We start from the raw sequence: 13289 nt of genomic DNA, 5'->3' as shown, positions 1-13289 counted from the left end.
TTGGCCACCCCTGCTCTATTCCTTTGTAATCTTAGGCCACATTCCACAAAAGACAACTAATTGGACTTTATCAGCTCCCAGCCATTTAACCAAAATTCATAAGATATTTAGTTAATAAGTTAACTGGAAATAAAGGGCAATGAGTTCATTATGATGCTGGCTTGAAATATTTTCTGGCAGGGTACAGGAACCAACTAGTTATAAGAGGGCAAAATTGTCTTCTCATCTCTTGTGTGCCAAACTCTACTGCCTACAATGTCCTCACTTTGCATTTAAGATGTCCAGTGCCATCAAAAGTGCCTAAAGCATCAGATATACAATAGGGATCCACAAAGGACAGATCCACTGTTGATTAGAGAGAAGAATTTTTCCTTTAAAATTTTTTTTAAAAATTAATATGATAATTTTACTGACAGGACCTTTATAGAAGCCAGACATACGTTTTGGTGTGTGATATTTTAAAGTGTAACTGCCTAGTTTGCTTTTTCAGAAAATAGTCAAGCAGACTCCTATAGAATTCAATGGACATTTGCTTGAGTATACACTGAGTTAAGATTTAATTATTTTAATTCTGAAATAAGCATCCATTTCCCCCCCCCCCATCACTAAGCACCTTATTAGACCAACCACTTACATGCCAAATAAAATCCATAAACATATGGTCTACTGACTATCTAGAATGAAAACTTTGTACTGGGACAAACTAAAGACCAAAACAACAACTTAATTATAGAGAAAACTGTCCCTCGGAGCATCCAGATACTGCTTAATCTTCAAGTGATGAAACGCGGATTAATCTCAGTCATTCTGAATCTTGGAAATGAATTGGTATATAATGGTTGAAAATTATCATTTGAATCAGATTCACTGGAATTGAAAAGTACCAGTAGGAAAGAAAGTTTATTGGCTAATATGGAAATAATATGAGTATAACAGTAGATTTCACAAAAATAATAGAACTGCGTATGAGAGAATGTTAAGTATAAAGCCCAAACTGACGCTTGATAACGCCAATTCATTAACTTCAACTGGAACAGAACTGGCCTTACAATTAAGAAACATTTGCATATTTTAAAAAGTAACTTTGCTGTTGACAGGACAAGCTCTATATTTAGCAAAGTTAAAAAATAGCAAAGGGACTCGTGCAAAATCTGATGAGCTTTTGAGTGAGGTTTTTGAGATGATAAAGTTCTCTCATCGTTGTTTGGGCAATGCAAAATGTCACTCACTTGTGGTCTGCAGTACTTTGCATTGCTAAAACAGCTCATAAGACCTCTTCATAATCCCAGAAAGAGACAGGCAAGGATGCTTTTATAAACAGACGGAAGATCTATCATTAGATCTAAGTGACTGGTTATTGCTTCCTCCATTTAGAGGTCATTAGTCATGCAGCAGATGCACATACTCTGCAAACACTACTGATACACAAACATGTAAATATCTATTTCCAGGAAAAGAGTTTACGATTAGAGAATCAATGGTGACAATACTTCTGTTGTTCATTTGCTAATGTGCCCTTGTGACATCTTATTTTGGAGAAATGAAGTTTTTTCAAAGATTATATTAGTGGGTATACAACTGTTAAAATAGGTATTATGATTTATCTTCTTGCCCAGCTTTGATTCACCATCACCATCAAAGTCTAAAGGTTTGAAAGGAGCAAGTGAGGTGTCACTCAAAAGCGGGGGCTGGGGCTAAGGGGGAGGAAAGCGAGAGGAAAAGTGGTTAGTCCAACAAGAATTGCTTGGATCTCAACAGTGGATACAATTTTACTAAAGAGACTGAATTCAAATATTGAATTTACAAGATTTACATATTTTTTGAAATTATGTTTGGCAACTGACTTCCTTTTATAAAACAAAATTACCCTCCCCAACATATGGCTTTCATTGTTGTCAGCACTCCAGCTAACACAGCCATATTGCTTCTACACACGGCTAAACAGCTGATTTCAATATCTACTGTACACCAGTACAGTATATATTGGGTAACGTGACTGAAATATTATTTAATGAAAATGGTTTTTTACCTACAAGTATTCTCTTTACATGAGCAGATGAATCCTGACAGCCAAATTCTACCATTCAGATATCCATGTGAGACTCAAAGTGAAGTCAATGCGTCTTGCATTCAGGTGAGAGCAGAGTTTGGCTGAATGATGTTTTTCCTATACAGTCTGACCCCAATGAATTTTCAGACAACACATGCAGGTGCTATTTCTCCTGGTAGTTAGCCATGAGGAAATGTGTGCTAGCTTTAGTACTCCATGAAATAAAGAATTTTGACGGTTAAACTGCAGCAAACTATTGAATGTCTTATGAGTGCCAGCATTGATCCTGGTGTTTTGTTTTGGGTTTTTTTCAGCCTGTGGAAATGCTGGGTAATTTTGTGGGTATTTTGTTTATGCACATTGCTTACACGTTTTTATTTCAGATAAGTGTTCAGACATTCAGTTACACTTACTTGTGAATAAACTCTGAAAGGAAGACAAGCCCTCCACTATTTTTAGCCTGTTACCCTCTGACCATATGTCATTAGTAAAAGCTGAGCAGAGTTACTGTACATACAAGCAACTGAGTTTGCAGGGGAGTATCAAGTGAGAGAGGCTACTGCCACGCTTCAGAGAAGAAGAAACTGCAGAAAGCAACTATCGGATTATCAGAGGTCTTCCCTTCTTCACTTCTGACACTGTTGAACAACTTCTGCAGGCTCTCAAAGGTCATAAACACACTGGACACAGAGAAAACAGGATATTCTTGTATCACGGGGAAGTGGATGAGTGAGAGTCTGTGCATGTGCGAAACAGCAAGGATGTGCTAAGGCTTTGGCACTGAACTCTGCAGCATCCCTCTCCAGGGAAGTGTGGAAAGGATAGGTGGGTTTTTACTCCTGGGGGCATTCTCCATGACTGTGTGCCCACAAAAAACGCCTCCTCCCCCACAGAATTGTTTGGGGGGTGGGAATTTCCCTCTCCAAACAGAGGTGAGGCCTGGGGGGGGGACACATGGGGTTATGTGCCACTGTTCCCCATTTCTGTAAGCGCAGAGCTGCCCAGCTGAAGGAGGCTGCATCTGGGCTCTGCTGACTCTGCGGCTGAATGCCGCCTCCTGGATCCAAGTGCCAGTCATGCTCCTCTTCTGTGTGCTGGGAGCTTCCTGTTTTCTGTGCAACAGTGAGTGCCTGCAGTGGGGCTGCATAAGGGGAGATGAGGGAAATGAGGGAAGGGAGGATGAGGGGTGGGAGGGAAGAGGCAGTGGGGAAGGAAGGGGGGTGGAATAGGGCAGGGGGAGGGAATGTGGAAGTTAGGGGAGGGAGATGGGGCATGGGGATGAGATGAAGAAGACAAGGGAATAGGGGAATCGCAGGTGGAATTGGGACCCCAGTATGTGGCATCCCCTCTGCAGCAGCTAGGGCTCCCCCGTTAAGCAAGCCCATCAAACTCTCACCTTACAAGCCCTACCCCCGTACACTTGGATCCCTATGATGAGCCCCCCACACCCAGACGCCCACCCTACTGATCCCCAACCAGCTGCACCTGGACCTCCGCCCCATCAAGCCCCACTCCCACAGCACCCAGAGCCCTCCACCAAGCCCCCTCCAACCGCACTGCCGAGCCCCATTCACCAGACCCAGAAGCCCCTGCTGAGTCCCAACCTTCTTCACCCTGCAGAATCCCATTGCCACTGCACCCAGCACCACCCAATGAGCCCCGGTGCATCCAGATCTCCCACTCAGCTGCTCGCACTCAGACTGCCTCACACAGAAACCTCTCACCCACACCTTGATCCCCCCTGCACTTGGATCCTGCTGGGCTGAGCCTGTCCACCACACCTGGTGCACCTGGCACAGAGAGGCAGGGCCCCAGGATGTTTCTGAGGCAGGTCCAGCCCCTGCCCTGTATCAGGGTCAGGTGCAGCCTCACTGCTGAGTGTCTGTACTGGGGAAGGCGGGAGCTCCAAGGTGATCTCCCACCTCAATGCAGTCAGTGGCCTGTGTTCCTCACTGCCATGCTGGAGCCACATTTAATTATTGACAAATAAAATTTGCAGAATTTTAAAATATTGGGCACATAATTTTTATTTTTTTTTGGGTGCAGAATTCCCTCAGGAGTATGGGTTGGTCAGGTAAATGGTGGGGCACAGACATGGGCCCACAAACTGCACTTCTCTAGTGGACCATTCCAAGAGGAATGGAAGAAAGCAGCAGGGAGGCATTTCTAGGGCTCTGTGCCCTGCCTTCACCTTGTGAGGGAAAATTATATTCCCTCAAACCCATATAGTTACCCAGAACAAAGTCCTTTCACTCAGGCTATGTGCAGGAGACCAGAATTTAACCATCCAGAACAAAACATTGGTAATAAATGATGGAATTCCTTCATTCAGTGCCTATTCTCACAATCAAAGTGAAATACCACGAGACTGTCTTCAGTGTATTAATCTCTGTAAGATAGTTCAAAAACCCTCTAGAAGCTTGTTATTTGGTATTGACATGAAGAGGAAAATTAGTTCAGCCAGATGTTCCTCCCAGAGCTCGGTGACCATGTTGCCCCTGCAAAATATCCATGCAGCCCCTCGGCTGTGCAGGAAAAGGACTGAGGTCAAGAGTAAGAGGGAACTACACTAAGGAGTATGTCCCCAAACCACCTTCAAAACTGCAGACAAATGGAGAAAATGGTGCTTGAGGTAGCACTAGCATGAGCGACATTCGGTGACTCCTCTCTGCAGAGTGACTATAATTGAGAGCACTGAGCCAATGACAGCATGGCAATTGCTCCTACTGCAGAATGTAGACAGTAATCATCCATGCAACTGCCCAGTACCCATGAGGTTAGGGACCAGGATCCCTTCAGATTCCTGGCTTTGTCTATCTTTTGGGGCTCTGCTCCATGCTCACTGCCTACTTTGCACTCCAGCCAGGTCCTGCGGACTGGTGGTGGTGGTGGGGGGGGGTTTGGTGGGCGAGTTGGGAGAATAAGAATTAATTCATTCCCTTTGTGCACTTTTGTACAGAGGGAAACACATGGGTTTGTCAATCCAATCATCTTTTATCTACTATACAGTGACTGATAAATCTGATAAATCAAAGGGTTCTTCAGCTTCAGATGTGAAGTCCAACATTATGCAACAATTCCTTAACATAATTTCTATCATGTGATTTTTCTATCTATTCAAAAACAAGTGATTTGTTTTTACAACAAAATACCTGGAAATACTGTCATGAGAAGCAGCTGAATCTAAACTATCCATCCTCTCAGATGCCTGTAAACTAGAATCTTGACCAGGATTTTCATCAATTGTGTCCAGTCCTGATTCCTTAGAAAGCTTCATCATATGGTTCTGGTAATACATATGGATGCTCTCACGAGTTGGAACATTCCCCTGAGAAAGAGAGAAGAGCTATAGCAAGGCATTTGTGTTGTGTGAGATTTTGGTTTCTTCAGTCATTTGGCTGCATGAAATGAGTCTTTGCAGAGAACAAACTCACAAAAGCCCTAATTTCCTCAAGCCTATTTCAGTCAGAGTCAGATTATGATCTCATTTACAAAAGTGTAAATGTGTTCATAAAACTTTCCCTGTAGAAAGAGGCATCACTATCTATTCTCTCAATGACTTCACAGTCAAATTTGTCAACAAAAAGATGGTTTCATTACTGTAAGCACAACCCTGCGCACAGGCACCAAGCAGAGTTCTTTCTGGCTATCACAACTTTACTGATGTTTCCTAAGGCCATACAGTATCCAGCTCACTCCACCAACAGCTGTATTGACTTTGGAACATGCATTGAGTAAGAAGTTTGCTATTTTGCATAGTCATTTTTCTGAGTTTTATGGAGACTTTATGCACAGATTTCCTTAGTTCAGTAAAGTGATCAAATTATAAATTACATGAAAATATGTTGGTCTGTCCCTTTGCTAGTATTACTTGTTTGAATTTCAGTTCTCTCTCTCTCTCTCATTAAATTTGATTCAACTTTCTAAATTCAAAATCTTGACAAAAAAGAAACACATTTTAACCAAAAGTTTTGGGAAAAATTACTTATATTTTTATAATATTTACCCACTGTTTCTGCAGTGAAATTATAATCAAGTGTCTGTGATATTATGACCCTTTGCCTTTTAAATATTTATAAAGGCACGCATTCAGCATTATAATTTTTTTGTAGGACCATAATAAAGAAGAATGTCTCCTCGATGGGAGTTTCAGAATTAAATCCCTGAGCACATTTGTTTTTCCAATCAGCTGCTTTGGGCTCAGAGACAGAGTGCTGGAACTATTTTTATAGTGGGAGTGCTGAGAGCCATTGAACCAAACTGTAAACCCTGTATGTGATGGAAACCACTTCAAGGCAAGAGGTGCTACAACACCTTTAGTTCCAACACATATGCTCAGAGCCACAGTTCTTGAGATTTATCTGTCTTTGTTTTTTTAAAATAGAAACAGAGGATTATAGAAGTCACACTATTTCTAAAATCTGTGTAAGTGAGACTTTTACAAATTTCCATCTCTAGTACACTGCCTCATATTAAGTTGAAAACAGAAACCTCTCATTTATCACTGCAATGCAAATGTTACGAGCAAAAATAAAGCACAATACATGTTACCTTTTTAATTTCCCTGGTCAGCATACATCTCTCAATTTTCAGCACAGTAGAGATATCAATGTGCTCTCTTGAAATGGAATTGAGCCAAGCTGTAAAACTATCTAGTGTTGCCAGGAAAAGGACCCAGGTGAACTTCAAAATATTAAATATTCTTTTGATGATATTATCTGAGAGAGCGAAAAAGTGATAGTGTTAATGAACATAAACTTATTTTATTCATATGATGATCCTGTTCAGACATTTCACAAGAGCTTGTTCAATTTTTACTTTATTGAATATAATAATCCAAGCTGCAAGACCTTTCTCTATCAGCAGCAGGAATGTTTGGAAATGGCTGAAAGCCATCTGATTTGTTGGGGCTATTTTCCTACCTTTCCATGGCCATGACTACCCATGAATACTCAGGAAATGTAAAGTGAATCAACTAAAGGTGTGAAGTCAATGTGTGTAAATTTATAAATATTAATACCCCCATTTACCCCGCAATCCTCTCAATGTGGCTGCTCTCATTCTTGAGCAAAATGGCCTTAATTTGCTGTAACTTAATCCTGGGGGTTTAACACACTTAAGTTTATGTGCATTGACTTCACACCTTTAGTCAATTTGTCTGAAGTTTCCTGAGTGTTCCTGTGTAGACGTGGACTGTCGGTCTGACTAGTGTTTGTAATCTTGGAATGCCTTTTTCCTCTCTAAAAGGTTGATCCTGCTAGTCACGTAAATAATCATCTCCAGCTTCAGAGGAACTCAAGTATGGAAGGGTTTTGCGAGGTAAAGCCCTAAGGGTTAAGCATCTCCTCAGAGATGCAGACAGTCTCAGTTCCAGGAGCTCAATGGAAGTTGTGGGCACTCAGCACCTTGTAGAACTGGGCACTTTATGCATCCATTAGGCACATTCAGTTTCTTCTGTCCAGTGGAATTTCTCCTAGCCAGTTCTCATGCCTGGACCGTGCTAGCCTGAGCTGGTATCTTTGATCTGCCTACAGTTATTACTCTTGTATCTGGGCTACATGGCCTCATTTTATGAGCCCTCTCTCACATATTCTGCACTGTGTAGTCAGTTGACTTCTACTCTCAAGTCGCTTTGCTAGCTGAGATCTTACATATATATTCCTCTTCCACAATAAGAGGTAAATGTTGCAAGGAGCAGTGTTTAACAACCACTGCATCTAAATACACAACAGTAGTTTTAGTTGGATTTCTTTTCATGGTTTCAATTCAGCAAACTTGGATTGAGGAGTACTTTCTGACTTGAATAGTGCTGTTGGTACTATCAGTGTTACTTTTCATATGAAGAGGTGCTCCTCTGGGTATTTCGGGGTTTATAGAATGACGCCACTATTTGCAACCCATCTCCATCCCGCCCTCTCATAATTTGACAGTGCTTTATGTGCTGCATAAAAGTGCTGAAATCCTCTTTCCAAACCAAAATCTAGCCCTATGTTGTGGTTTCCAAATCTGAAAGAACCAGATATATGTATCTAATGCTGACCTAGTGGAAGAATCTGCAACATGCAGCTAAAATGTTTACAGTATGTATTACAGAAATGGACCTATGTCAGCATTATAGCTCTGCTGTTGAGAAGGTTTTTAACAGTGTCAGTAACCAATGTCACCAGACTATGTTGTTCAGCACTTTGGGGAGTGAGTAGTTTGTTTTTTAAAAGGCATGCAAAAGTTATACACGAACAAAGTAATATGCACTACTCTCTCCTGCAGGGGCAGAGGGCAGAAGTTTGGTCCTGCTGGCTGCTGCTGCAGGGCAGCCTCCACCGGCAGCCAAGCTCCCTCCTCCCCCAGGGTGCTGGGTTGCTGCCCCTCCTCCTCTCCTTCCCTGCGGCCAAAGAGCTGATGGCCCTGGAGAGGGAGTGGGAGAAGCAGAGCCCGAACCGCAGTGTGCTCACTGTTCCACAGAAGAGGAGAGGATGGGGTCTTGGGGAAGGAGGGTGGAATCAGGGCATATCCCCTCCAAAAGAATCACATTAAAAGAAAATGTGATTCTCTCTCTTGCATACACACAGAGCATATATGCAGACAGTATATATTGTGTTGAAACATGCCCTCACAATTGATGGGGTACCATCTGCACTACTGAGATTAATTGTGGGGCAGTCTGATTACTTACAAACAAGAGGAAGTCTATTTTACTATTCAGCTATTATAGGTATCCTATAGTCTCACTGAGATGCTTTGCCAGTGACTTCCAATCTAATCTAGAAGGTCATTTTTCTCTCAGGATTGGAGGTGATGTAGTATACATTTTTAATGAGTCTGTGGCTATTCTGTTCTCTGTCACTTTTTAAAAACAATCTTTTGGGGATCAATCACATGTAAACATCTTCAGAAAGGGAAAGATTTATTTTCTTGAGAGACTGTTATACTTGAAGGGTCAAATACTGAGAGAGAATGAAAACCTGCTGCTCCCATTGACTTCAAATGGGACTAGCAGGTGACTAGCAATTTGGTCCAAAGTTGTTAACTAGAATAACCCTTTCTAATCATTTTTCCCTCCAGTTTTGGTAACACTTTTTTCAATGAGTTTTATCTAGGGGATGGGTGAAACAGGTAAAATCAAATATGAAAGATGCTACATGCTTGCTTCAATCAAACCCAATAATAATCCAATTAGCATCATATTTCCCTTTCCTCAACCCTCATCAGACCATCCACATTCACTGAAATTCATCTCAGTATGTTAGCTGACCAACCTACACCATGAGATAGTAAAAGCCAGAAGGAAGTAAGAACCTTTTCTTCTTTTGAGAAGTGCTTATCTTGTGGGAAAGAGACAAGGTATCTCATGTTTCTGACCTTTGCTACCTTATGATTCACTGCGGCACAAGTTTTGCTGGAGAGTAGCATGCCCTTTCCATTATAAATACAGGAGATAAATAGCTCTAGAAGAGAAGGTCACACTGCAGCAGGTGAGAACTGGTCAAGGCTAGACTGAAGAGGATGCCACCATCCTTCTGTTCACACCACCTGAAGCCAAAGAGTCAGTCTTGAGGATCTGACCCATATTGTTAGTTTCAGGATGTGGCACAGCTGTACTAATTATTTAAGTTGGAGAAACCACCTGCCAGCTTATTGTTATTGGCCAAGTTTTTGGCTGCCTCTTGTGAGGTGCTGAGCACTCTCAAGTTCCATTGGAAGTTAGAATCAATGGGATTTAAGGGCATTCATTACCTTGCAGGAGACAGTCGACTTCTTGCAGTATTGGTCCCTAGCTGAGCCAGAACAGGGTGCTCAGCAGTGCACAATACATAATAAACATAGGGACCTGGCTCTACTGGCCTTAAAATTTGAAGGTCAGATCCTGCACAAGAAAAGTCAACAGAAGTTTTGGCACTGACTTGAACAGAAGCAGGACTGGATCCTAAGCTAGGCATAATACAGTACACAAATGTATAATACATATACATCCACTGGCCAGAAGACTACGCAAATGTTGATGTCTGTTTGTGTACATACATTGGGGAAGAGCTTGAGAGTATTTGCTTCTATTGTGAAAGACCTTTTCCTTGGGATTTTTAAAACTACTGGATAAAACACATGAAAGTGAGAACACTTCTGTACTGTCAGGGAAGTGGACTGGATGATTTAGTAGGTCATTATCTCTTCCTCTGTGATTTCATGAATGAATATGTCTGTATTTGGTTAGACTAGAGTCAGTTGCGATTCTGACTAAACAGATGAAAGCTGGAGAGAATCACGTTGCTTGTATGTTGCCCTTGGGTTACTTACATATTGACCACACGGTAATGTCATTTATCCCCGCAAACACAATTACAATGCAATACTAGTGCAGCCTTCCTTTTGCCTGCGTACCTGGCCCATCTGATTTCTTTTTGACAGGTTGATCTTCTCTCTCTTCATGTTCTACATCAGTAGCTCCTGCTAAATTAAAATATAAGCAATGATTAAAGCCTTTCCCACAGAGGTTAACATGTAAATCCCACTAGAATTGAAGAGAGATTTCATGGTTATTAAGAAGTACTTGGATCCATCCAGTCTTAGCAGAACAGGTTTCTCCAGATCTCACAGGATGCAAGTGGGAGAAAACATTCTAACAACATAGTTGGAGTTGGTCCATGAATGACATGGTTTTATTTTTTGTAAGGACATTTTGTTTACCAATTACCTTAAGCGCCAGATCCTTAGCATGTGTAAATCAATGCAGTCACATAGATTTCAACCGAGTTATGCCTGTTTACAGCTGCTGAAGATCTAGCCTTAAAAGTCTGCTTGTTATTCCTCTCGAAACTTTAATATGCTAGCATACCCTTTTAAACCTACTTTTGATTTAACTCATTGAACTCTAATGCTTTCATGCTGATTGAGAATAAATGAATTGACAACAGCATGAAGATGGACCCGATTAGCTGAAACAAAGCAGAAGGGTTGTTTTGAATCTATCATGTGCTGTTTTATTTAAGTGTAATGGTCATTATAGTCCAGATATTTGCCATTAAAAAAAATCACAGACATGACTAAGTGGGTCAAAGAAGTGATCCAATAGTATCTGACATATTAACATAGCTGTTGTAGCTTGAGTGACAGAAGAGAATTAAATAAGTACCAGAGGAAGGTACCAGATAGAGGGACTTTTAATGTAACTGCTTCAGGATGAACGTTTCTTTCAAATACACATTGGCAAAAATACTTCTGATGAGTATATCTGTTTTTTTAAATGCAGAAAAAACTCACGAGTTGCAAATCACTTACAAACTAAACATTTCACAGTACATAAACAGTTTTGTGACGCTAAGAAAAGAATGTTAAATTTGAATTTTTTTTCTTTGCTGCCTGGCAAATGCTGCCTAACAAAAGCCTTATTAAAATCAAGATATATCACATTTACTGCTTCCCAACTATCCACTAGGCCAGTTTGCAGTTGTGCCTTTAATACTGCTTCCTCAAGAAACTGTTAGCTCTCCTGAACTCCTTTTCCCTTAGATTTTCTTCCCACGGGGCCTTGCCTACTAGTTCTCTGAATCTGAAACTGAGTCTTTAATCTCACAGCTCCCTGGCAGTCACACTTCCCCTTTCCCCTGTAATCTCTTCTCATTTGTATTACTGTGTTCTGACAAGACACATGAATGGACCTCCACTGTGGCTATCCTTTGTAACAAGTCAGCACAGTATACAGTGTCTTCCAGGTAAAGACCCAAGGTAAACTCAGTTCAGGTCATATATTCTCACTAGAAACTTCTCTGGAAACAGCACAAAGCACTCTTCCTATTCCCCTGGCAGAACTGAGAGCATTCTGTGATGGTATGGTTGCTTGCCACACGAGGGATTGAAAGAAGAATGAGTTTTTGCTTCTTTGGGTAAGTCTATACTACCCGCCGGATCGGCAGGCAGCGATCGATCTATCGGGGATCGATTTATCACATGTAGTGTAGACATGATAAATCAATCCCCGATCGCTGTCCTGTCGATTGCTGAACTCCAGCTTGGCGAGAGGCGGAAGCAAAGTCGACAGGACAGCGGTGGCCGTCAATCCCGCGCCGCGACGATGCCAAGTAAGTGATTCTAAGTCGATCTAAGATACGTCGACTTTAGCTGCACTATTCTCATAGCTGAAGTTGCGTATCTTAGATCGATCCCCCCCCCAGTGTAGATCGGGCCTTAGTTTGTTTAAAGGGGACTTCTGAAGACCATCCAAAATCATACACACCATCCCCAGATCCTTTTCGCCTTCGCTTGTCTTCCTTCCCAAACTTTTTCTTTTCTTTGCGCCTCTGTCGAAGTGCAGTTTTAGGATCAGTAATCCAGGCCTGATACACAAACTGGAGGAAACAAACTCATTTATTTCCAGGTTCTTCATGTTTTCAAAGTAAACAGTAAAGTATATGACACACAGGAATACATATTTAGGGTAAACACAGGGGTGAGCAAACATTTTGAATCCCAATCCAAAGACCTTCCCTGCAGATCTGCTGAGTTTTCTTGAACTGTTTTTGTCAACATGAAAACAAATGTGAAAACGCTTGTGGGTGAACCAAGTTTCATAAGAACCTCCAAAAATTAATGTTCTGGGAATTAAATTTGGGAATTAACACAGTGGTTGTACGTATGGCTCATTTCCCCCAAATCTTTCGAATTTATATTTTTACTTTATCAGCATTACAAGTAAGGTGCAATGAAATAGAAACTTTAACACCAATAATCTAAAACGTCAAAAATTGCTATTAATATTTCAATGCTAGTATTTGTGTCAGCAAATTTCATATATTTTATGTGATTTTCTTTTCATCTGAGGAGTACAGACAGAGGTCTAGTAGTCTATGAACTGTCTACAACTAATAGCCAGGAACTCCTGAGTTTTCATCCTCATTTTGACAATAAACTTCCTCTGTTGCTTTGGGTAAGTCACTTAACTTTTCTGTCTCAGTTTTTCTATCTGGAAAATGGAGATAATAATACTTACCTGCATCCGTGGGGTTTCATGGGGATGAATTAGCTAACAGGCCAAATCCTGCTCACCATACTCTGATTTCCATGAGTGAGTAAGCAGGAGTTTGTCCAATGTTTATTAAGTGTTGTAGCAGTGTTAAGTATTATTACCATGTACTAGTAGTTTGGATTGCTCTGCTGAGGGTGTGGGGGGAAGGTTACTGAAAAAAGCAATAAGATTCTAATTTTTTTCCACCACAGCATAACATGAAACAGGAGCTAAAGACATTAA

At 41.2% G+C, this 13289-nt stretch overlaps 1 protein-coding gene across 1 annotated transcript in view; it reads right to left on the bottom strand.

Annotated features, from left to right (window-relative positions):
- Positions 1–13289, bottom strand: part of PIEZO2 (piezo type mechanosensitive ion channel component 2) — a 484884-nt gene that overhangs the window by 48392 nt on the left and 423203 nt on the right. Inside the window, exons 34-37 of the mRNA XM_050942210.1 lie at positions 12279–12390; positions 10427–10492; positions 6602–6768; positions 5203–5378 (exon numbers count right to left, since the gene is read on the bottom strand). Coding sequence (XP_050798167.1) covers positions 5203–5378; positions 6602–6768; positions 10427–10492; positions 12279–12390 — 521 coding nt within the window. The remainder of the gene's footprint in view (positions 1–5202; positions 5379–6601; positions 6769–10426; positions 10493–12278; positions 12391–13289) is intronic.

The sequence above is a fragment of the Gopherus flavomarginatus genome, chromosome 2 (genome assembly GCF_025201925.1).
Source record: "Gopherus flavomarginatus isolate rGopFla2 chromosome 2, rGopFla2.mat.asm, whole genome shotgun sequence".
Taxonomy (NCBI): domain Eukaryota; kingdom Metazoa; phylum Chordata; order Testudines; family Testudinidae; genus Gopherus; species Gopherus flavomarginatus.
Note: the sequence above shows the minus strand (reverse complement) of the source record. Positions and strands in the feature narration are given on the sequence as shown.